Source organism: Mesitornis unicolor, unplaced genomic scaffold (genome assembly GCF_000695765.1).
Source record: "Mesitornis unicolor isolate BGI_N332 unplaced genomic scaffold, ASM69576v1 scaffold26907, whole genome shotgun sequence".
In the NCBI taxonomy this organism is placed as follows: Eukaryota; Metazoa; Chordata; class Aves; order Mesitornithiformes; family Mesitornithidae; genus Mesitornis; species Mesitornis unicolor.
Window position 1 is genome coordinate 100,134 of NW_010197485.1, and position 25,834 is coordinate 125,967.

Below are 25,834 nucleotides of genomic sequence, written 5' to 3' on the forward strand. Positions count from 1 at the left end.
AACTTTGCCATTGTGAAATTCATTCAGCTTTTTAAACCACCTAGTCACTCAGTATGGATCCTCAATTGAGGAAAAGCATTTCGGTACATCAAACAAAAATGTACATCAATGTTTTCCAAACTTGCAACAACCCCTTGCGGTCTGCATTGACAAAGGTTTCACGGTTGCTTGCTATTAGTTTTAAGCAGAGCAGGGCTAATGCTGTGCACAGTTCTGATTTGTTTCACCCATTATAGTCCAAAGGCTTTGATTCCTAACTTGTGATTAGTGCTCTGGTCAAGAACAGCAAATGAGTGTATGCTAAATTATTTGGCTCTGCAGTTGCTCTTCAAAGCTGTCTTTCTGGAAAGAGAAAACGCACAGGGATTATTTTACAATTTCTGCAGCAAATCTCTGCATCAGTACTTTATACCTACAGCTGGTGTATTTATACGTTGCAATTTATTCTGGGGATTGACCCCTCCCCCCGCTCTTGTTCATGAATTGCAAAAAGATCATTATCTTCATAAATTTGTTTACTGTCCAAAACTTCCGTATGAATAATTTATGGCAACATTTCAGCCTAAGGATTGTTCTCAGTGCGCATAAGAAGTATTTATTAGATGGTTTCACACTGGAAGTTTTTATTAGACTTGCCACCTTCCTGTTCCCAGGTTGGTTGTCCTTATCTTTATTTGATTACTTCAGCTTCTAGATGAGGTGACTGCCTTGCCATAAAACCAGATTTTGTTTCTGGATTAAACAAGTCTGAAGACAGACATAGGCTGCCTGTATGGCAAGTACTGCAGAAGATAAAAATATCACAAAATTTAAAACCGGCGTGTTGATAAAATAGTCACTGAATTATGGTCTGAATCTGAAAACAAGAGCAAAATCATCTCTGCTTGGGATAATTAATTACTGACAATCTGTCTGCGGTACAAAAATCTATTGAATACCTGCATATTAATGTACAGTTTGGCATCTGCCTCTAAGGATTAAAACAATGTGAAATCCTGGTAGCATTCAAGTCAGCGACAAAACTCTAATTGATTTCAGTGGGGCCAGGATTTCAGGCCAAATTTTTTGAATTCACTAAACTAAGATCTGTATGTTACTGTGATTGCTGGTTTATGGAGATTTTAACCATTGAAACAGCAAACAGCTTCTGCTAAAAATTTGTCCTCATCTAGTTTCAATGCTTCAAGCTTGTGCGTTTCTGCATTACTTCCCTGCATTTATAATCACTTGCAGTGACATAGGGCTGAAACACCACAAAATAGGGTCTTTCATGATGCTGCAGTTCCTCGATAGTAGAAATACCAGAAGATACCACAAGAAATACTGCCAGAAAACCATTTCATGTACTTTTCAGTCCCACAAATGGATTTTCTGTGTGCCTGGAAAAGCCACTGCAGAGCAGAAATATGGTTGCCAAGAGGTTGGTCTCAACTGGAGTTTATCGCAACATCTGCTGTTAGTTACACCAAGTCTTTTGATGTCAAAGACAAAACAAGAGTTTGGTTTTTGGAGGAAGGGGGTTACATAGAACGAAGATTCACAAGCATGCAGTGCACAGAGCCCAGCCCTCGAGTCCTCGTCACTCTGGAATTAATTAGAGAGCCCTTTTTTCTATCCACAAAGCTCTCAAGAAATGATGGGAGTATTACCCATTTGCCTATCATCTCGTTCCTATTTATCTTCCCTTGAATGTTTCTTGTTTCCTTTTCCTCTGAGGCTACCCTTTGCCTCTGGCTAGGACTGACAAGACTATTACATACATAGTACTCTGTGAATAATAAAATTTGGCTTTGTGGGCAGAATCAAATAATAACTCTAAAACTTGTCTTGAAGTGAAAATGTGCAGAGGGAGAGCGTAGTGACATGGAAAAAGTTGTGAAAATGTTTTTTTGACTCCACTCCAGGAGAGAACTTAGAGAGTAATGAGAGGGTGAAAAGAAGAACAAAGACAAAATATCTATAATTTTTTTTGTTTTCATTTCTGGGTTATTGAACTAATTTTAAGTGCTTTTTTTTCCCCTTCAAATTTAGATAAATTCTGAAATAACATGTCATTTTGAAATATGGTGGAAACATTGCATTTTGACAGCTCCAATTTTTTCATTCTTTTGGTCACAATTATGTGCCAAGTGTGACCTGAATTCACAGGATGTTTTATTCTCCCTCAAAGTGTTTTTTCCCAAATAATTTACTGTTCATCTCAGCAATATGTGTATACCGTCCAGCTGGCCTTTTTTTCCTCTAGCTTATAATATGATTTATTCCTCCAAAGCACAGAGATCCTCTTACCTTCATGTAAAAGAGAACTCCCTGAACTCATGGCAGACTCAGCTGCCCAATCTGTGCTTCCCAGAAAACTGATCATGCAGTTTGGGTCAAAGACTCACACTGGTACATTTACCACAATAGTGAGCCATCAGCTTACTCTTCTCTGGCTGCAGATCAAGGTGCTCTACATTGTCCAAGACATTTTCAGAGCAGTATTTGGTAGTAGACAGTTCCTTATCAGCTGCCTTGTAGACTGAAGAACTGACTTCTGTTGAGTAAGTGTAAATGTAGGGTTTAGAAAAAGACCTTGAAAGTTCTTGAACTGCTCTTTCTGGACTCGTCCTTAGGACTTCTGAAATACGCATTGACTACAATGGTAGTTTGGTTTCTAGATGCCAGAGAAAAGAAAATAGACATAAAGATTTTTTCACAGAGAAAACTAAGCACCTCTACAATATTCAAATAGCTAAAAGATATTCAGGAAAGCAGCCCAGAGAAAAATCTTTGGCTTCAACCTGAAATTCTGCAAATCAGATTGCGTGTGAAGGACACAAAGCCATAAAGGAGTAAAGAACATCTTCGTCAAGTGTCAGGATCTGACTTCTGTGCATTCTCATGGGCTCATACACAGTGGCTGATAGGAAATGATGGTGCATCAAAAAGCTATAATAAATCCAAGCTTTTTATAGAGATTACTGCAGTATGTCTGGATAAACCTGAACCAGAGAGACTAATTTGCTCCAATAAATCCATTCACATTAGAAAACTGAAGCAGCAAACTTGGCCTTCATTTGCCCGTGTTACTTTGGCTACTTTTTTGGCTACTTTGGTTTCCGACAAAAGGCTGCACTCAAGCAGGTAGCCTGATTCTGAGAAATGGAGAACTGTCTGCATTCATCTGCTTATGCAAAAATTGCATAGCAAGAGTTTGCCATCTATCAATGTAGAGATTGGTAATAATAAAGTATTTGGTCATTCTAGGCATTACTGTAACTGGAGAGCAGAAAAAGTACTTTGTCATCTGCTTTCTGCCTCATTTAACCAGTATCACCAGAATTCCTCTGAAACTGGTAGTGTGATGAGATGGATGTTGTCCATTCACTACTGTGGAAAATGGACTCTTTCAGGATCAGTCTTTGGTGATTAACAACTTTCTGATAAAATAGAGTGCCCTGAAAAGACACAGTAGCGGTAGTATGGTGATAAACACCCTCTGTATGGGGCAGTGACTGTGCAGGGCTCTCCACTCAGTGCCATCAGTGCTCTTCACTTTGGAGCTAGCCTGTGGGGATGCAGCTGTGGGCTTGCATACCTGTAGCTTTTGCAATCCTTGGGAAGGCTGTTGGACATCACCAGTTTCAGTAACGTTACTTTGGTGATGAAGGATTTATCTGTGGGTAGCTGATGCCTGGACATAACTGAACAGCTGTAGCCTGATAATGACTTTCAGTCCCAGTAATGACCAAACCTGGTGACCCAGCACTAAGACTCCCTGTTCCACCACCAGTCCTCTGAGCCACTCTTTTCCCCCCATGTACTTTCAACATATTTAACATGTTACAGCTGTGCTCACTGCTATACAATAGTTAAGAGGGCTGCCAGTGTTTCCAGTATGAACTCATATTTTAAGGATAATCACTCAGCTGTAAAAATGTGCTCCAGGCCGAATCTTTATAAGGAAGATCTCAGCCCAAGAGTAACTTTATCTGGACCAAAAAAAAGGGAAAATATATCAAATTAATAATTCTTAATGAGTACAGATGTATTTTTAAAAAATGAGTAATCCTTGCTGGATCAGTTATTTACTTTTTCTTTTTAGCTTAATAATAGCCAAAATCTACACTTTTTTGAACTCTTCACATGTACTTTTTTGAGTAGCTGGACCAATTGCACAATGAAGTTTTACTCACAAGGGTCTGTTTTGAAGTGCTTTTCCTCAATATTTTCATCTTGTTTGAAATGACAATAAAGTCTGGAGAAAAGTAGACGTAAGCTATCAATTTTCTGTTATTTACTTCAACTCTGCTAAGAGGTAGAATGTTTTCTTGATTAATTTGGACTAGAGTGTGTGATCAAAATCACTTGTTATCTTCAGGCTTGTAGTGGCGTTGACCCAGGCTGTACCCCCAGTCTGAATGCTTGTGGACCTGGGAACCCATCCCCAGACCCTAATGGCAACACTCCAGCTCCTGAGTCTTCTGTGTGTCACACATTTTGTGAAGCACTTAGAGGTCTTTGGTAGAAGGGAGACTTATAAACGCCAAGCATTTGTTGTAATGCACAGGCTAGTGTCACTGGAAGTACCTTAAGGTAAACGAGAACTTAAAATATCACATTTTTAGTTATAAATTATGTTCACCCTCTATAGACTCCTATTTCCTGACTATTAGACACAAAAGTGAGGGCTGTAGTTTTATTTCATTTACATCAGTTGTACCTCACTGATTTACATGTGGTTGCCTTTGAATTACCTGCTCTGTGTGCTCACTGCTGTCATCTTTACTGGCTTCTTGTGGTATCAAGCATCAGAGACAGAGTTCTTAGGTAAGAACATTTCTCCAGATTGTGCTTGCATTATCTGTTCTTCAAAACAATGGAAAGCTTCACAGTTGTCACTGAGGACATCATCCAAGGATGGTGGAGTTGTCCAAGTGCAGCAAAAGCCACATGTTTGTGGCAGTTGCCTTGTACAGAGTAGAGTGCAACTAATCTGGTTGAACTCAGAGAAACCATGGTTAAATTTTATAAAGGCACAAGTGAGGCATAGGCTCACATTACTTTTAATGACAGAATATAAAGTACGAAGGTACTATTGAAAATTTTTGCCTCAGTCTTGGTTTTGAGGTCTGTCACAAAGCTGACACTACTGGGATGCCAGCTTTAACCAGTTAAAGGACTAATCCCAGTACAGACCTGAGTGGATTTCACCCATAACCTCCCCTGAGGAGTTATGAGTCCAGAAAATGAAATGCAAGTTGGGATCTGGGGGAGGGCGTTTAGGCTCTGAAAACTTGTGGTTTTAAATGAGAGGTAAGGCAAGGCTGGAATAGTTTTCTTTATTTTGCTGCATGAGAAAGGGCTTTGTTTAACTTAACAGATTACAAATCTAACAGAAGATGACTGAGATACAGATTTCTGTATTTGTCCTCTCTAATAAGGAGACATTTCTAGATTTCAAGATCAAAATGGACCACTGTGATCTAGAATTGAATTGATGCATAACATGAACTGTGGCTTAGTACAGGATTTCCCACATCTATCAATTTCAAGTCTAAAATCTATTATTGAACAGAAGCATATCTTGAGAAAAACATCCTTACCCACTTAGGGTTTCATTCCCAGAATCTTCTGCTGTATGTCTTTCCTAATAGGTAGGATAGGAAGGATTCCTGAGAAGATTATGTGGATATTATTGCCCCTTATCAGCTTTCCAGAACTTAAAACTCTTTAAATGCAGAAAATGAGATAAGGAGAGAAAGGAAATAATTTTCTCACCCCCCATACCTTTAATCCTTTGTACAGGAGCTGCACAAAGAGGAGTTTAGAAATAGACAGTAGAAGACAGTGCTCCACAGTGTGCTTTCATGGAAGATAGGGTTTGTAGCAGATTTTTAGAGTGGTGCAGCAATATCAGCCTCAACATTTTGAGGTGGTTCTCTCTCTGCCCTATGCAGCTGGATACCTGGATTATGTGGCAGCCCCTGCATCAGCATGGCTCTAAGGGTGCAACTTAGATTTGGACCTGACCTAGGAATTAGCTCTGAACTGCTCAAGGGTAACCTTTGGCTCGATATTGCAAGGACCACCATGCAGTCCATGAGCAACTGTGTGAAGCATTCTCACTCATCTGCTTTTCTTTTGTTTTTTTTTTTTGTTTGTTTTTTTTTTGTTTTGTTTTTTTTTCACTTGTTAGTAGCCAGTTCCTCAGCATTTTTGATGCCTCCAGTGTCAGTGTTTGTCCTTCACATGAGTGTATTTTTTCTTCCAGCACAGCCACTAGATTGCAGCTCACACAGTGCGAGTCCCTCCTGGTTTCAGGCAGGAAATGAAACACAGTGCATCTGGTGCCGATCACAGCTGCTGTCCTGTCACTGCCCGTTGTAGTATTGAGGCTAGAAGTGCATGTAGAAGAAATGTCACAGACAGTTCCTCCCCAAACCCGGTTAGCCACTCTCTGCGTCTGGCAAAAGACTGATGTGCTAAATCTTGCCAGCAAAGCAGAAATCAACAGCACAGTGCCTCAGACATTTACGCTGATCAAATGTCTGTTGTCATGACTTCATGGAGACACACAGACAGGCAGGGCTGCCTCACCTTGCCCAGAAGACTTTAGACCCAGGGAGAGCCAAGGTCCTACCACATTAAACGCACCATACATGTTCTCACGCCGCCAACCTGCTCTGTTCCTCTACATCCGAGCACAAGCTCTGGAGGCATATCTTGCTGTTTGGCATTTTTCTTGTATTTTTGAGCATGTTTCCCTGAGTAAAATAAAATAAGTAGGTGTTTTCAGCCAATAACAGAAGCTCTTACTCATAGTTTCTTAAATGTTGCTCATAAATAAGAAGTTTAAAAACCTGTCACGGTTGCTTTTAGTTACTTATATCATAATAAATCTTGGACTGAGAGTTTCAAACATCAAAAGAATTACCCACATGTTGGAAAAACAGTGTGGCCTGAGTGGGTGTAATAGAAATGGCAATATAATTTGTCTTCCCATTTGCAATTATAAGTGTGTGTATATATGTGTGTATATATTTATGTGTGTGTAAGATCAGACTATAGAGGATGCAAATATAGTGTCTCGGTTTAAGGGTCAGAGATAGAGAGAGCAGGATTTGCTCTCTATTGCCCCTACCCCTCCCAGGGGGAGGATTGAGAGAAGGGAATAGAGAGAGAATTATAATAATAATAATAATAATAATAAAAATTGCTCCGCACAAGGTTGGAAGTTAAAACTGTAACAAGTTTAATGAAAACAACAGGGGAAAGGAAAAGGGAATTAATAAGGGACAAAGGATATTTATATACAAAACCCGATCCCAGTAGTCCTGAGTGGAAATGTCCAAGCAGTGCCTCGTGGCCGCTGTGACCACTGTGACTCGTCACCATGGACTGCAGTGGTGCTGGGAGCGGGTGGTGGTGGATGCTGCTGAGCACGTGGAGCTAGGCCCAGCCGTCCCGAGATGCGACAGGAAGCAGCCCAGGAAAGCCAGGAAAAGCCTGCGAAAACCTCGTTTTTTTATAGACTGTGGCCAGAAAGGGGAGGGAACAGTACTGACCTCTGACCCTCCAGGGTCCTACAGACACCACCTGTCCTTCCTTTTCAGGCTGGTAACCCTTAAACCATAACATATAGCATCCTTTTTGAAAGTTTTATTTGAACTCAGTAAGGCAGGGAAATGAAAATTTAGGCTAAACACTGGTCCTGACTCATATTTTAATTGCGCTGTTTAATAATTTCCATTTTGCACCTTGTTAGAACTGGGATCTGCCATCAAGTCAATTTTCACTCCTGGTTATAGGCATGAAGGGAGGAAACACAACAAGAAGTGTTCGGAGAGGAAATAAAAAAAAAACGGAAAACAAATAAATGTGATTTCTTTTTCCCCTCTAGAATATGTCAGAAGAGGGAGCAAGAGCTGTCTGTAGCCTCTCTGCCTGCTCCAGCAGTTGCTGGAACAAATGCTCCACTGCAGCAGGTCATTTCCTAGCTGAGCACCTTCCTGTTAGCAAATCTCAGCAAAGCTACTCCCATTTATTCAGTCACATAATACTAGTATCTCTATTTTATTTCAGGGCCAAGTTGGAGAAGGGTATAAAAACTACTGTTTCTCTCACAGTCTAGAGAGAGCTCATGGGCTTGTGGTCCAGCCTGCATGTGCAGACAGTAAGGGCAAAGATATAGCACTGAACTCCCAAACTCTGCTGCTGAGTCCCTGTAGTAATTAATGTATATTTTCCCTTCATAAATATTGTCCTTTTGCTCAATGGACTTTTTCTTGATATCTTAATTTGGGTGGAATGATTTAAGTCATCATGCAAAAGTCACTTTAGTGACACGTACAACTTTTCGTTTGCAACAGAAATGCTATCTCTTTCAGTTTTGTTTTGTTTTGTTTTGTTTTCAGTCCTTTTAGATTAACAGACAGTGGTATCCTATGAAACTTACTGGTTTTTAAACTCTGGTAGGAGCATAAACTGCTGACATAATATCACAGCAGTACTCCCTGATGTAATACATTTATTAACCAGTACCAATATAGTTGCAAGTATTGCTTTATTTGTTCACAGTTACTGATACAGTACTCTTTCTAATGCAACTGTGTTTTCTTTATCTCTTGATGTTGGCATTTCTATATCATTTTTAATCTGCATTTATATGTGTAGGCTAATATCTATGTATTATCAAAAGCTGTATTTCAAACTATGAGACAGGATATATAGTTAAAGGCAAGAAGTACAATGGGGAAGAAACCATCGAAAATCTTGGCTGTTGTTGTAGGAAAGTTGGTGCATACACAAAGGTCACCTTTGTTTTTATTTACCATGCTATATTTGGATTCTTAATCCTTTAAGACCAGATACTTCTGGATAGTAACTCTCTTGTACCAATGACATATGCTTTCAGCTGAGGAAAGAAGTTCACAAACATACAGCAAAAAAAACGGGAGAAAGGGAAAGCACATGTGTCCATTGGTCCAAGGAGATTCAACTAAGGTATGAAGGTGGTGTCAGATAACAATTTGAATTCATGCCCAAGAGTAGATATATTACAGTATGAAGTTATGGTTTAGTACTTGCCACAGAGTCAGGACTCAGGGTTGGTGAAGGTCTGTATGAGGGTTAGCCCATTCCAAAATTAAAGCTGCTTTAATTTAGTGCAGGGTTTGGGCTTCCTGCTCACTTTACCCCATTTTCAGCAAGCTTTTAAATTCAACAGTGTAATGAAATGAAACCCAATCCCAAGATTTGCAGAATATGTTATTAGCTGATGCTTGCTGATCTTCTTCACCATGCTCAAATCATGATTTAATCTTTGATCATCTATTAAATGCCAAGGCAATTGGTAACTTTTCATTGAGAAAGGGAAAATAGGTTTTCTTTGATTTTGAAATACAATTGGTTTTTGTGGAATATAGAGTATTCCCAACTGAATTGATGACAGAGGACAGAGAGGATTTGTCTTTAATCTTCCTACTATAGTCATAAAAGTTTGGCCATTTAACAGCCTGTTCAGCATACTTCACCAGGCTTATTGCTCTGACAAGGGGACCCTATTTTTCTGCTGCCTCTAAGAGGGAGCCCAAGGAGATGAGACAAGTCAATCTAGACAGAACAGTAAATCAACAGAAATACGGTCATCATTTATTCAGTATGCAGAGAAAGTACATTTATCTGCAAAAAAAAAAAAAGTATATTGGGTTTTTTCATATTAATTCTTGATTGACACATCTGTCTGATAAGGAAAGTCATCCTTTCACTCAATTTAATAAAACCTCAAGAAACAACATGTTCTTGATAACATAAAAACATTCACTTGGTAGTATGGTAATAACTTTTTAGATGGAATGACCTGGAGCTTATATGGCTGCACAACGTGTCTGTAAACAAATTTGAAAAATAAGTTCGTTGCTGTAATGTTTATTAGCTTTACATTGGGCAGTATTTACAAAGTAGAATTTAGTAAGTATGCTTAACTTGTTAAAACTTCCTAAATAAAGAAAATGTAAACTGTAAAATAAACAGATGCTTACTGTAAGCTTTGAAAATTATTTATTCAGCCGGTATTTGTGCCTTAAGTCCAATATCAGTATTAGAACACTGGAATAAAACAGAAGCCTTTAATACAGTTCATTATTCTAGAAAGCTGGGACTAACTAATCCTTCCTCCCACTGGCCTCCAAGTGCCTCTCTCAACTAGTGAACTCTTTGTTCCTAAAGCCCTTTAATATGCTTTTTATTTCTGATGTCACTTTCCCACCCTTCAAGGCACTTAAGGTGGTATGTGTCATTGCACTAACATGAACTTTACTCTTACATTTTGGTATTGACAAGTACTTAAAGATAGTTTACTTAATATAATAAACAGACTGTATTTAGTGTCCTTCCTGTGAGTTCAGTTGGCTCCCATACAGCATGGGAGCATGCAGTATTTGTTGTTGATAAGGTCAGGCTTTTTTTCTTTGCAAGTGATAGACTAGAAAATATTCTGAAATAAATATATTCACTTTCTTATGTGAAAGGTAAATCCACATTGCTTAAAGCATTTTAAAACAGCAAGGTCTTTCAAATAAAGTGAAAAGTAATTAAGGCTGTATGTCAATGAACTTGGGTTTATCGTCGTGTTGAAAAAATTGTGCATTTTCTTCTGTGCCATTGATTCCTTTCCATTTGACCTGTTAATATTAATTTCTTTTAAAGCCATTATAGCATTGACAGAATTGTACAAGTCACATGCCAAGAATATCTTGCCGAATTTAAAAGTCATTATAGTAACTAGTTTCTTGCAGGAATTAAAAAAAACCATAATTATACTGAGGCAACAGGGCAGACCTAACTAATTGGCAGGCCAACTACTTGTTTTGGCAAAACCAGTGGCAAAAACCTCATCATAATTTCTTCTACAGGTTTTTTTCAAATAAGCTGGGCCTTCAGTAGTATTATGCCATGTTAAGATGTCTCTCTCTACAGTTTACAAACTCAGTAAAATCAGACATCCAAACAGAAGAAATTGAAAAATATGTTTGCTGTAGGCTTTGTGAGTCACCAAGTGGATATTTATCAGCAAATACACATCATAGGCTGAAAAGAATCAAATTACTTTGAATATGATGGCAACATCTGATGCAAGACGTTGTCTTCTATAGCTAAATAAGTTGAATATGAATGGACTTGACAGCATGCATTATGAAACGCATTATGGTCTGGAGACTGGGTGTCGCCCTAACAACCAGACGATATTTCCTTAATTAAGTATAATTTTTTCCCTACGTGATCACAAGAGGATTCTGCAAACTCTGGTGAATTAATGGTCTGGCAAATGCATGTAATTCTCTGCTCTAGGTAACTGTCAGCTTCAAACACGTTAAGCTGTTTTAGGAAAGCTGCAAATACTTGATTTGTTTTTCCAACTTCTTTTCCTAACGTATTAAACAGTATATGTTTAGGTACTAGAATATATGTATTTTCTCTTTAAAAATAATATGTTTGCTGTCTCTGAGCGTTATTTTTGTCCTTGATATATTTTATCTCCGGTACATATATTTTTTAAATAGTTTATTTGCAAAACCTGTCTTGCTTACTTATTTACTGAAAGACATTTGCTTTCAGATTTTTCCACTGTGTGCCTGACATCTGTGTTTGCTACACTAAATCATAAAACTTCCTTCACCGCTGCCCCTCCTTCATATCCAGGTTCCTGAATTTATACACAGGAATGGCTATCAGTCTGTCACATCTGTAATTACAGCAAGTTCCTCCAACCAATACCTTTGCAATAAACATCTTTGCAAAGAGATCTTGGTATCTTAGGGCTTTGGGACACCTTAAATTAATTGCAGCCACTACAACTGGCAGTGTGGGGCTGCATGAAGCTGTGATGCGGGGATGACTTTCTGCTTACCGCATCACACATCACAAGTGGGAGCTCACGTTGTCTGTCACAGAAAGCCCTGAGGCATTTGTCCATCTCTAAGCCAATGAAGAAAACTGCTCCCAGAGGGAACTGAGAGCTGTTTTATCAGTTGACAAATTCAGCTCAAGCACTCATGGTTTGGTGCAGTAAAAATGCTGGTTTGTGGTGTGGATCATTCTGAGCATAAAACTTCTGATTTCCTACAAAAAGTGCAGATGGATGTCCAAACCCCAGAACCTTTTTTGACTGCATGCTCCTCATCAGGAGTAGCCCTGGTGTCCCAGGCCACTGGTTTTGAACAAGAAAAAGATAATTTTCCTTGGGCATGGTGCTACTTTAAACTCTTCAACCAAATCTGCTATGCAGGGCCTGCCAAATAGGCTGAATGAGTTTTTGTCCCACAGATTTGCTTTTGGACTCCTTTTCCAGCAAAAAGAGAGGAGCAGCATGAAAGAGAAGAGTGTCATGTAAGGTAGAAAGAAGGGCTTTTTGAATAATATGTTAACCCTACTATGCTCAAATAAACTTTGTGGTGAAAGTTTGTGACTATCTTGATTTCTAAGGACCCATGCCAACGCAGGAGAAGGTTAGCATTGTGGTAGTTCATTAGGATGAGTTAATCAGTGGGTCAATCTGTGTGAACCAGTGCAAATTAATATAGCCAAGAAAGAGGCAAAAGTGTTCGCAAGTGTTGCAGGTTTGATACTTGCACACCAATCAGCTTGTTTTATAAGCATTTGATTGGAATCATGACAGATATTCTGTGGAGGCTAGTTTCTGTAATTTGCCAAATTTCCCTAGGGACTCTTGTCAGTGCAAGAAACATAATCCACTATGTGACATAAAACAAGTGTGTATAAATTTTGTATGCTGAGGGTATTACAAAAAAGACTGACCAAGCAAAGCCTACCTCCTCTTTACCATTGCATGCAAGTAATGACTTCACAGAGACTGCAGAGTCTCCGCTTCTCAGATAGGATATACATAGACAAAATATTGCTGGAAGGTGAGGAAAAAAATGGAATTGGTACTTCTCCAGCATTTTTTATTTTTGTTTATTTTATTATTTGCAACTGAAAATTTGAAATCTTTTGCTTCTAATCAGATTCTTGGCAATGCAGTCACATAACTCTACATAAATGTGAGACAGACACTTAAAAACAGATGTGCTTTGGTCTTGGGAACTAATTTGTTTTAAATTCTTGTTTATAGGTGTATTTTGTCATTGACCTTGATGGAAAAAAAGTCAATATTCCTTTTTTTTAAACAAATACATTCATCCACATTTTCCACACTTTGTAGAAGATGCAGTGTAATTGTGTAAATTTATAATGTATGCACACAAACATACATACGCACATAGAACTATTATTTCATATGAAGAAATAGCTGGCAATGCCTCCTTATTTGTCTGTAAGAGAAAGAGCAGACCACTCTGTTTCTGACTGACTTTCTCTAACCAACACAGGAAGTAGCATTTCACACCGTAGAACTGAAGAAAATCAACACTCCACTAAGCCATGAGGTTACCAACATGGGACCTTGGGGAGTGGGAGAGCAAAAAGCCAAGGAATAGGAATGGCAAAGAAGCTTTCTCCAAAGCTCCTCTGGCATGTCTTCTGTTTCATTTTTGTTCAAAGCTGTGTTCTTGTTTTAGTTCATATGCTGTTTGTTATTAAAATGTCTTTGTGTTTCATGCGGAGAAGAAAAATGCTTTTAAAGGCTGTGTATGTGTTTTAAATGGGTGCTACTACCAAACTTTCTGTCAATAGCTAGTCTTACTTAATCAGCTATAAAATGTCATGCATAAGGGTCCTTAATTGAGACTGGAGAAATACAAGATAATTATCATAATAGGCTGAAGATCTCAGAGACTGAAGGTTTTGGAAGTCAGGGGATAATTAGGGACACGTGTTCTGTTTGTAAAATTATTCTATATAGGCTATGGAAAAATAGAAAAGACAGGTATTTTGCAATGTACAGTAGCATTCATCATAGAAAGAACATATGCATTTGTTTGTCAGAAGCAATGAAGTGAAAAATGACACTTAATTGGAACTGACATAAAATGGCCTCATTAGTAGTACAAATAATATATGTGTGTAGCTTGGTTGTCAATAGGAACAAAACATATTTCCTCTGACAGATATATTAGTCTCTTAAGATTCATGTCAAGTTTTCAGCCAGGTTCACTCATTTAGAGAATGTTTTTTGTTTGTTTGTTTGCTTGTTTTGTAAATAAATATTGAAGTGTAAATGATGTATGTTTGTAGGGTGCTGTGATAACACCAACAATGGACCACACTATGTCAATGCAGCCAGCAAGCATGATGGGCCCTCTGACCCAACAGATGAACCACCTTTCCTTGGGCACAACAGGAACGGTAAGATCATAGGTTATACTGCTTACTTTCTATATTACAAAACATTTAAAGCTTACTGAGTTTCTCCAAGTAATTTACTACTCTTGAGTTTTCAATGCTTCACCTTTTTGCAGTTTAATATTGCCATATTTTAGTTTGGTTTTTCTCCATGTCCTGAGATGTCTGGCCCTGTTGAGACAAACACATCAAACTGCCCTTCATCATGACCCAAACGTGATGTACTACACAACCCATATCCTCATATCGCTATGTCACACAGACATGTATCTGCAGATGTTTCTAAAACCTTCATACAGCTGCCATTAGGTATTAGAAGAACAGAACTGACAAAGAAGTACAAGTAGTAAAACAGTAGGTCAACAAAACCTGCTCTGTACTTAGCAGGAATTATCTGTACTACTTCTCATGTAAATATGGAAGTACCTCTCTATCAATTTGGATTTTAATCAGAAATTGTTTGCTTCTCAATCTACAAAGTGTTCTACCACTGGGAAATGGGAGTTCTAGCTGCATGATAGGATCCAGTACTCACTTCTACCCATAGCAGCCAGCCATGCATAGTTTGCTCCAGGCTTAGAAATGACCTTGGGTCAAGGTCAGCTGTGTTTCCAGTATATTATATTTAAACATGCATATTTCAACAATCATTTTCTCTTTAAGCTGTGTAAGTCAGACTCAATTAACTCTCCAGGAGTCAGAGAAAGGCAAAAAATACGTTTAATAAAAAAATATTAAAACGCTCTGAATTTTTCCTAAAATAGAACAGCCTACATATAATACTTGGTGGTTTGACACGTGAATGTGTGCATGTTGCATGTATGTGTATATTTTTATGAAAATGCAGGCATAAACATTACACTTACATGTCTTTAGCACACATGTACTTTACGTAATAGTCATATGAAATACCTGTTATGCATTTACTTTTTTTTTTCTATTTCACCACTACTTGGTACTTATCTATAGGAACACAGTTTTCCAACTTTAATTTTTGTTTTAGTGTTTGGTTTGTTGGTTTTTTTTAAAAATTGAATAAGATATTGAATTAAGTTGCATCCTTACGAAGTAATTTAACTCACTGTATTGGGTCTTCTCTTCCTCTTACTCCTCTTTTCTCTCCATAAAAAAACACTCTGTTGAGATCTGAGACTTTTGTATTTATTTCTGAGGAAACTTGAATATGATGGTTCATTGTTTATTCCTGTTACTTTAAATGTTTCATTCAACAATCAAAAGAAGTAGGAATTATATCTCAAAATTAATATCAGCATTTTTCCTCTCTGAAGAGATGAAATCAAAGAAAATACTAGAAATACTGAAGAATTTCTGCATGTGTGATTACTGATTCAAAAGTGTGTTTAAAAATTAAGACAAGGAAATGAAAAATGAATTCTAGTTGCTGCTGGGCAGCTCCTCTGATTTTTTTCTTCTCTCTGTCATTTTAATTTCCATGACTCTTGCAGACATTGTCTTATGCACTTGGTTTCTCATAAACTTAATGCAAACTAGAAAATTCCCAGCTAGTTTTCTCTTCTGACTTGAGATCACTATTACAATGCTCATAGTAACAAAGTCATAGAAACAAATCCATTTAGGGAGGCAGAGGAAGGACTCTGAAGGGCACTAGGTGATCTGGTGGATGATAATAAGATCCTGAACTTATTTTACTGCAACTGAAACTAAAGAAAGCCTTTCCTTCCTTTTCCTAGCTCTTTACACAGTCTTATCTTTCAAGGTCACAGCATTCCATGACAACTTCTTGACATACATTCAGAGGTGTGCTATATAGGTTTATGTTTTCTGTCTTTAAAACTCCTAACTCATTTACAGAAAACTTTAAGAGGTAGAAAGGGTAAATGATTGATGGGTGTTACAGTATCCAGGAGCTTTTCATAAATCTCAAATGACACCCTATTTTATTTCATAGAGGATTTCTCTTTGATAAAAACCTCCATCAGCAGCATATTCAGTTAAAGTCCTCATGCAAGGAACAAAATGATGGAGCTCACTGGGAATTTCTCCAGCAGAGTGGAGAACTTCAGGATTTGGGCTGCTTGTAGCAGTTTTGTTGAATGCGTTCATTCTGACTTGAAATTGAATCTTCCTGTTCTGTAAGAGGAAAAAAAAAAGAGAGGAAAATGGGCAACCTATTTAGAGATATGATTTATTTAGAGATATTTTTACTTCGTTTATTCTGAAGTCTGAATTTCAGTCCAGAGAGAGAAGCATTGAGAGCTTGCAGTTTAAGCCATGACTAATCGAGCCAAGTCCAAACCATGCTACTGTGAGTACCTCAGCAGGACTAGGTTTTATGGAAGATATAAGACATAAGCCATACATTTCTGTTATGAACATATTTTTAAATTTTGTCCTTAAAACTGTACAACAGGGTGCCATAAAGACCCACCAGCTATCTTTCAAGAAACCAGACAGATTTTTTTTAAGCAAACAAGCCAAAAAGCCACAAACAATTCTGCTTGGTGTTGGCTGTAACTCTGTCCCAATTTAATTTAAAAGCTTGCAGTATGCAAAGCAGTTTTTATTAAAAGGCTTTCATACATTCACTTCCTTAGACAAACCATTTTGCTAATTAACATAACATATTTTTCAGTCAAAACAGACCTCTGTGGTCACTTAAGCAAGAGCTGACTTGAAACCCACTTCCAAACTTGCCTGATTCAGGATGAATGCTGGGTTTCTAAAACATTGCTCCACCAGAAAATCTGTTCTCTAGAGAGTAAGCTAGAGAAATAGCATAACGGCCTATGCATGCCTCATATCTTGTGGGAATTACTCTGCCTTTTGATGCTCTCTAAATGATTAAAATACTCTGTCCAGGCTGAAGCCATTCCAGAGGAGAGACCCTTCACAGAGGAGCACTCTTTGGCCCTTCAGAGAGGTGAATTACCAGAGTAAGATTGGCCTCTACTAATTCCTGCCTCAACACCAAAAACTGGATTTGAGTTCTTACCCCTCAGCCCTGAAGCACACGTTAAAACCCCAGGGAGATTTGAAGGGCAGCTGCCTCCATCCCTGTCTGCAATTGATTATTTAGTCACCAGGCCAGGAGGGTAATTTCTGGCTAAATGCTGGCAGGTCTGCTCACTTCCAGCTGGCAGCATCCAATTCAGCAGCTGAAACAGAGGTGTTTTCCTACAGCTCCACTCACAGCCAGCTGCCTTCCCCTTGTGCTATGGAAAGCCTTCAGTTACTGGCCCCCCAAAATTTTATATATAATAAATAATTAATAAAATCAGACATCTCTGCTATACTACACACTCATCTAATCAGGAGGATGCAGTAAGACTATTAAGATGCCAAGCCAAGTGAAAAGCTGCAAATCTATCTTTACTTGATCTCACTGCCCACCTCATGAAAACATACAGCCGCGGCAAATATTCCAGCCCTAAGGATGGTATAGGGCACCAGGGGAAGAGAGGAGGTAATGGTCTGCATTTTGTGGCAAGGCAACCCCATCTTCATGTGCTCTGAGCGAGTTTCATAGAGCATTTGCATCTCCCAATTGCTGTGCTTTGTGCTTCACCCAGCAAGAACGCAGTTCCTTTCTGCCTTTATGAAAATCAAATTGATTTCTGCCAGTGAAAATACAGTTTACGTTACTGATGAATGGAAAGGCAAGTGTGCAGCTCTGATCACCCTCCCAAATCTGCCTGAAGTCTGGAGTTAAGCAAACAATCTGCCAGAGGGACAATTTCTGCCATATTTATATATATTTTTCATACATACCTCTTCACTCAAAATGAGCAGAAAGTATTTACATGAGTGTGCTGGCTGTGGGCAAATATGTAAAGAAAACCTGAGCTTAAATTATGTCAAGATTACAGCAAAAAGGCGATAAATGGATATTCTGATTAAGACTGACGTGACAACCCAGCCTCAGCTCCTACAATTGTATTAAAGTGAAATTTTAATGTCAGGAGACATAATATGAAGACAGACAACTGGCTTTAACCTTGAAATTTTTCTTTTGTTTACTAGTTTATTATTATTTATTACCGTAAGTCTTGTTTTTCCTATGTAATATTCATCTACAGTTAGGTTTGCTATTAAGAAAGGTACCATAGAGGGAGAATAGAGTGAGTCTGTAAGGGTAGCATTGAAAAAGCCGCATTAGTATATGTTTAATAATGTATGGAGGCTGGAATTTTTCCATCATCAGCCTGTCATTCAAAATGTTTCTGATACAGCCATTGATCTGACATCTGTTTTATGGTTTAATAAAGTTGTGATTGATGCCTGAGTGGATATTATACAAAAACCTTTAGAAATATAAAAACTGAGCAGTCTGATCCCTGTTGCTTGGATGCCTTTTACTGCAACACTTCCACATTTGGCCATCAGCAGCAATAATCCACCTCTTCAGTGGTAAGATTTACTCTATTCTTTCTCCTTTGCTGCTCATTCCTGAAGTCTTCTGTTCTGCACTTTCTTGGTCTGGGTTTCTGTCCCCTCCCTGCCATTAGCATCCATTTCAGATACTGTTTGGGTTCCAGGTTAATCCAACAGATCAAGGCAGGCTTTTGTTAGTCCTCATTGGCAGAGGGGTGATTTCAGCTTTTTTCCCTCTCTTTTGGAACTGCCTTACTGTAGGCCTGTTTTATCTTAAACCTTTGAGGCCAACACCAATGTGAGAGTGAGTAGAAGCCAGGTTTTTTACTAAAACTGCTAACTGAACTGTGCTGCTTAATTGTTCTTCACACTTGCAGACAGTTCACTCAGCTCTCAGTTTCTAATTTAGAAATGTAATAGGCAACAAAATAAGCTCTCCATTGTCCTTTTTAAACAAACAAGCAAAAAAAGACCCTAAAAATATTGTTTAACTGTTCCAGATACCTCTGTATTAAACATGCAGTCAGGTGGAAGAACTGCATTGCCGTAGTGTGGGATTCTGTTGAAACTGCAAACCACCCTAACTCAGCTTTCCTGGTTATAAACCAGAAATCTCTCAGTGGAATAACAGGCTTGTTATGCAGGTACATCAGTCTTATCTTTTACTTTGTAAGTTCTTTTTGTTGCCAGCGGAGCTTGATGATATCTCCAGAACCCTTCAATGGAACAACAAGCTTGTTATAAGTTTTTTATCTTTTATTTCCTTTGGATACTCCATGGTCACCAGTGGTTTAAAATGTCACCTAAAGGCCTCAGCAGAATAACTGCTTTGTTAGATAGGGTTGTTTTTTTCTTGTCTAATCTGCAATTCTATTTGCACATACTACAGCTACATGGAGCTGAAACATCATCGCATTCCCCTGATGTTCAGATCCTTGTTCAAAAAGCACTCTGTTATTCCAATTGTGTGTCACCAGGTCTCTGGAGAGTTACAGGAGCAAAGTTTCTTTGCAGTCTTGTGCCTTTCACGTTATCAGGTGTTAATCTTAAAGCTCTTTTATTTTATTTATCGACTGACTGTTTCAGTTACTCTTTGTGTGGAAAATATAGGACTGAACCCATTGCAAATTAAATTAGCTTAGTTCAGGCTGAAACTAAGATGTTCCTTGTCTATTTACTCAGCCAAGGTCCAAGGCAAATGTAAGTGATTAACAACATGAAGCTGTCTGGGGCAGGTGATCCATTTAAGGAGAAATTATTCTGGTGGGAAAGGAGAAGGACAGCATAAGCTCTCTTGAGATTTATAAAAAACAGGTAACTCCTCCTGCACTTTCCTTCCCAAACAGCCTCTTGAAGGGTAGCTCCAGTTTGCCTGATACATAATTTGAGACAAAAAAGGGGCACTCAGTGTAACTGAAAAACACCAGATTCCAAGGATTTTGCAAGGAACAAATAACTGTTTGATGAAACATTTCATCAATTTGCAGAATTCACTGACAATAAATATTATTGAGACAAGTAGGGTAGCAATCTTAAAAAAAATAAATTTAACATTTTTATAAGGAAACATTTGCAGGTGCAACAGCAGGGTGGAAAAATTCTTAATCTGGCAGTATAGGTCAAACACCTGATAGAGTGAAGAAGGGAAGATGTGATCTTTTCCCATTTTGGACCATCTCGAAGTCCCACAGACTCCTGTAAGAATTGGGCTGATCAGCCTTCATGTAGAGGAGGCTCTTTCTAATCAGCTGTCTCAGCATGGGTTCCATAGTCTACATCTGACCATAGGTGTGGTTAGATTATATTTTTGAGTGAATAGAGTTTATAAAATCCCATTTCTGTAGTGTTCCCCTTTGTCTTCTGAACTCAGCTTTACTTTCCTACCATTTGTTGGTGGAGCCTTACTGTTTGCCTTTATGTGCAAGTGTGCCTACCTTCAAATGCACTGCCTGCCATAGGCAGAGAAGGGGCACGTAAAAGGAGAATAAATACAGATGGAGGGAATTCCATTCTTGGTTCAAGCAGCCCTTCAGACGAGCCCAGCGTGTCAGTAGCTTTTATTCTGTGTTAAATTTTACTTTCACATGACACTTCCACAAATGAACGAGTGCTTTTGTTGAGGATTCCTTGCCTTTGTTTGAGGTATCAGCTCCTGACTCACAGTGACATTAGCCCAGTTTCCCTTTCAGAGGAGCACTTGGCTCTCTGATTATGGTGATGAAAAGTTAAATCAGCACAAAGCAACAGTGATGGATCAGCAAAGCAAAAAGTATCTGCCAGAAGAGCCATAAGTAATATAACTTCATTTTTATCATCAGACAAGTGTCATTCATGTAATTAATTTGCAGCTGACTTCACATATCCGTGAACTAGAATGTTTAGAGGCTTGTTTCTCAGATATTTTCTTACATATGACTGCTGCAGTTCTATTTTGTCATTTCTAGAAGTGCTACCTGGTGATAGTTTGAAGGACAGTCGGAATGCAGTTCAAAGCCACCTCTTCCAAAGCATGTTTGTTATTTAGTAACAACCATGCACTGCATATAAAATGAACTTTTTTATTTTGCAATAGTGAATAGAAACAAAAAGCCATAAAACTTACAGTATGTGGCATATAATTAGTGGTCTGAAGCGTATCCTCCTCTAAAAGCTCTCCTTTGGTTATACTCCCAGAAATTTTTGTTCATGTATCTGCTAAAGATAAATCAAGATTGTGAACTCATTTTGCTAGCTACTAGTAGATCGTTCCCCTAAAAACTTTGCATATTAAGAGGAAAAAATTGTATCTTCACGCATGTTCATGTGAAATTGTGCTGATGCCACAAACAATAAGGCAGGTTTTGGGGACAGAGGATTGGTTTAGTTTGATTCGGTTTGCCTTTAGTGATTTGTGTAAGATTTAGTTGAAAGAGGCTATTTACTTAACAGACAAGGAAGTAGAAAAGAGGAACAAATAATAGGTTAAAAAAAGCTGAAAGTAATTCTAGGTTTGAGACATCCTACCACACCTACAACTGACAAACTCAATAAAAAGTGAAAAAGAAAAGTACTCTAAATGTCAGGTCTGTCATCTGTATTTTGCTGTATTAGAATGAAACTTGTTTTTATTGTCCTGCCTGTGTTTAAAGTAGATTCTGTCAGTACTAACAGAAATGGTGAATATGGCTTTCCAAAAACATAATGAATCCAGATCATCAGTGGTGCAGACAAACTATGTGGGGCCTCTGTAATCCAAGACAAGTTTGAGGATATTAGAAAATATTAGAAAGGTGATGGTTTGCCAGACTGTAATCAGGTGAAAAGCAAGAAGCATATCCCAGAGGTTGTGTTCCCAAAGCTCTTCTCTGCTGAGAACTGGGAAACAGTCCTATGGTCGTGTCTCTACACGCTACAAGTGTGTGTAAGCACAGCAAGTAGTTCTTAAATCCTTGAAGGGGCTGTATCCTCAATGGAAAACAACAGCATGATAAATTACATGGAAGAACGACTAGTTGCTGCTAAGCACTGTTGCAGTCCTTCACATAATGTCAGTTCCATCTAAAGTGAACTGCCTGAATTATATCAACTTCAATCACAGATGTAAACTTTAGCTGAAAGAAAAGGGCTTGAAAGTGATAGATAACAGTACCTTATAACACAATGTATATATGTGAATGGCATCCATGGAAAGTAGGAGATGGTTAATCATGCTAACAGTATAAATAAGGAACTGAAAGTAAAATAAGGAAAGCATAATTGAATATCTTGCAGGAATTAGTAATAAATTAAGAGCTAGACTAGTGTTTGAAATAAATCATGAGAAGGTCGTTGTTTGAGACATCTAGAACTCAGTTGGGCCAAACACTTAAAATCCACAAAAGAAACTTTTACGTGTTGACAGAAAAACAGAGCAATGGTCTAACAGCCTTTTTTCATCTCCAACCTCTGTTTTTCATTGCAAAGAAACATTATTTCCGTTCAAAACAAGTAATATTATTTTATTATATATTTTCTATTCATCTAAGTACTGAAAATTCAGGAATTTATAAAAACTTTTAAAAATGTTTACTGAGCATGGTGTACCAAGACTCAGAAAAGAACTGTAAATAACATTTTATTTACAATGTCTGAAGTTTGCACAGTCAAAGAGTAAACATATGTTTCAAGTAACCATTCACAGTATTCACTTAGAAAAAAACATATGGAACCGAGAGTTAAGATTGTCTTATTTCAACATGTGTTATGGGGATTAATAAGCATGCTGCTTGCTTTTGGTTTTTGTTTTCCCCCCCCCCAATGGGATGGGTACATTTTGTTAAGCAAAGTGTTTGAACTCTGAGCATCAACCTTTGAATTATATTCCCAGTGTTTTCTTGTAAAAAACTTCACTGCCGGGGCACTGGGACTTCACAGAAACACTAGGTTACAGATGCTGCAGTGTTTCTGAAGGTGACACATTGCCACATTCTTGAAAACACATACAAAAGAGTTAAAAGTGAATTTAGTTTGAAGGATGTTCAGTGATTTTCATACTTTAATCACAGTGACAGAAATAACATAAGCTTGGGCAAAGGCCTGGGCTTGTGGATGCTCACCAAAATAATATTCCATTGAACTTCATTGCCTTTTCCCATAGCATATCCCAGTGAACTCCAGTGCACAGTGCATTTCACAGTTAATCCACATGACTTATCAGATGGTTGGCAAGCTGGTAGCCCAAACGTTTAAACTTCCTCTAAGACAAATTTCCAGTTCCTTTGGGGCATCTTTCTTATTTTCATCCGGAAAGAGAAGCCTGTTCAGGGTTCACTCATTTGTGAAGCAAGGTTAAATGAAGTAGCTAAAGGTGCAGACTTCATACACCATGTAAGACACTGGGATCCTGTATATACAGAGATTTCAGCCTGAAGTTCTCAAAAAAGGGGAAGCTTTGTTCAAATGATTTACAATTCCATAGGGAGCTGCTGATGGCAATAACCTCTGTGCCCTCAGATGGTATTTTATTATTTGTGAGTTATGGGCGATTCTGTGTCAGTGCTACAGTGCTGTAGATTCCTCTTGCTCCTAAAAGACTCAATTTGGGAGGAGAGTTCTGCTATAACTAATATTTACTATGAAAAAGCTCAGTCAGCACATTTCATTAAACTGTAACAAGGGGCTTGAGAGCACCTGCATCGAGTGAGTTTGGGAGTTTGCTGAATTGAGTTGTTTTTCTAGCAAGGTAAATGAACTGTTGAACAAGGCAGATTTTTACTGTGTGTCAGATGAGAGCTGCACCACACCAGATTGAGTCCAGGGAGCAATCGTATCTCAAAGAGACACATCCTTTTCCAGTCCCACAGAGGACTGCTCTATCCTCTGGGATTCGTTATGGCTTTTGACTGTGATAGGCACACCTGTATGCTTCTGGTTTCACTTTTTTAGTTTTAGCAGTTGTAATACAGCAGTAGTCAGTTTGCTATCTAAATGCCCAAATTACTGTGCTTTCACCAACCAGCTTTAACTCCCCATTTTCCTGAGCTGAATGTGTTTCCCTTAGGGGGTTCCCTCAAATCAGTTATATTTTTCTGTGACACAAACTGATTTCACTGATACAAAAAGTTCAGGCCTGTTGTGTTCTCTGGTCTGCCAACCACAGTTGTATGCAGGGTTTGCAGTAGATGTTATGATTTCCAAACTGACTTTTTTTTTTCCTCAACTACTAAGGCACCTGACTGTTTCTTTCCTTCCATACTGTTTACCCTGATTCTGCTCTGCTGCTAGCCCTTCCCACCTAAAACACCTGCACTGAGCTGAAAAAATGGGGTTTATTTGTTCTTTTTTCAATGACCATTTTTGGCAGTGCTAATTTGAGTGACAAAATTATAATAATGAGGTAAAGCGAGTATTTCGCTATGATGGTATTCCCACAGATGACCTTGCTTAGTCTATTCACAAGATCCAAATTGGTGCCCAAATTTTCAATAGCCAAAGGTAATTTTTTAGCAAAAATTATTTTGCTGCCTTTCTTTTAATGTGCAGGTGCTCCTAACTAGCTGTTAGTAAGTTAGTAGTTTATTTGTGCCTGAGCTATTGAGAGCAGAAGACCTTCCTAAAACTTCTATCCTTTGTTTAAAATTTAATATAAGAGAGTTGGAAATCAGAAAACAATTGATGGAAAAATTTAATGTAATTAACTTGCAACAGAATGCAAAAAAAAGAATGATACATTATAAGGCCTATAAATCCACTTTTCCTTTTCATTAATTTTCATACAGATGTCATGAGCAGCATTATATTTTCTTGTGTGTCAAAAGAGAAAAATATGGCTTAAGCATCATGGCATCATCTTGAATTTATTTTTAATAGTAGGATTTTTGCTTTATTACATACACTATTGGATATGTGTTCTAAGGAAGGGTAATGTATGATCTCAATTACAGGTCTGGCACAGAAGTGTAAAGGATTAGTGTCCGTGGCCTGAAATTATTCTATAGAGATCATTGCAGGCAGAGTTGGGCCCATTACAAACTAAGACACTGCAGCACCCTCCATTAGTTTGAAGCATTTCTTTTTTAGGCAGTTCTGTTTATGTAGCTGAGGAGTTTCTGTGGAAATATTTGAACTCCATCTGCACATATGCAGATTTCTGCAGAATGTTTCTTTTTTTTTTTCTTCCCTCGAAGGAAAAGTGATACAGGAAGTGATCTATAGCATTTGCTATTCCTCCCAAACACAACACAACTCCAGTCTTTTGAGAGACATTCTTAGGCAGAAAACAACTGACAAAAACAACAGCAGGACCTATATTGCATTTTATATTCTCAAATTAAAAAAACCCCAAACATTAAATAAACCTTATAGCGCCACTTAAATAAATAAGAAAATCAATGCAAGGTCTTCTATTTTCTTTGAGGAAAATTACCTCCGTACAAGTATAGTCTTTCTTGTAGCTTGGACAGCAGCTCCTATTCCAAACCCAGGGAATCAGCTGTACAGGTAACTCAAGCAGGATATTTAAGGCAAAGCCCAGACTTTCGGCATGATGTTCCATTCATGACAGCTGAACTAATTGGTCTCTTCTTCCCAGTAAGAAAAGAGTAGATTTTACCAGTTCTGGTTAGATTTGGATTTATTTCTTACCTCTTCAGTGTGCCTAGCATTGAAACTTATTTTCTTCTCACTAAATAATCTGTCCTCTGCCCTCAATAACAATAATAATAATAATAATAATAAT

At 38.1% G+C, this 25,834-nt stretch overlaps 1 protein-coding gene across 1 annotated transcript in view; it reads left to right on the forward strand.

Annotated features, from left to right (window-relative positions):
• The window catches only part of LOC104544071 (RNA-binding motif, single-stranded-interacting protein 3), a 105,659-nt gene extending 91,358 nt beyond the window's left edge, over positions 1-14,301 (forward strand). Inside the window, exon 6 of the mRNA XM_010188823.1 lies at positions 14,179-14,301. Within this exon, the coding sequence (XP_010187125.1) occupies positions 14,179-14,301 (123 nt within the window). The remainder of the gene's footprint in view (positions 1-14,178) is intronic.
• The last annotated feature ends 11,533 nt before the right edge of the window (positions 14,302-25,834 follow it).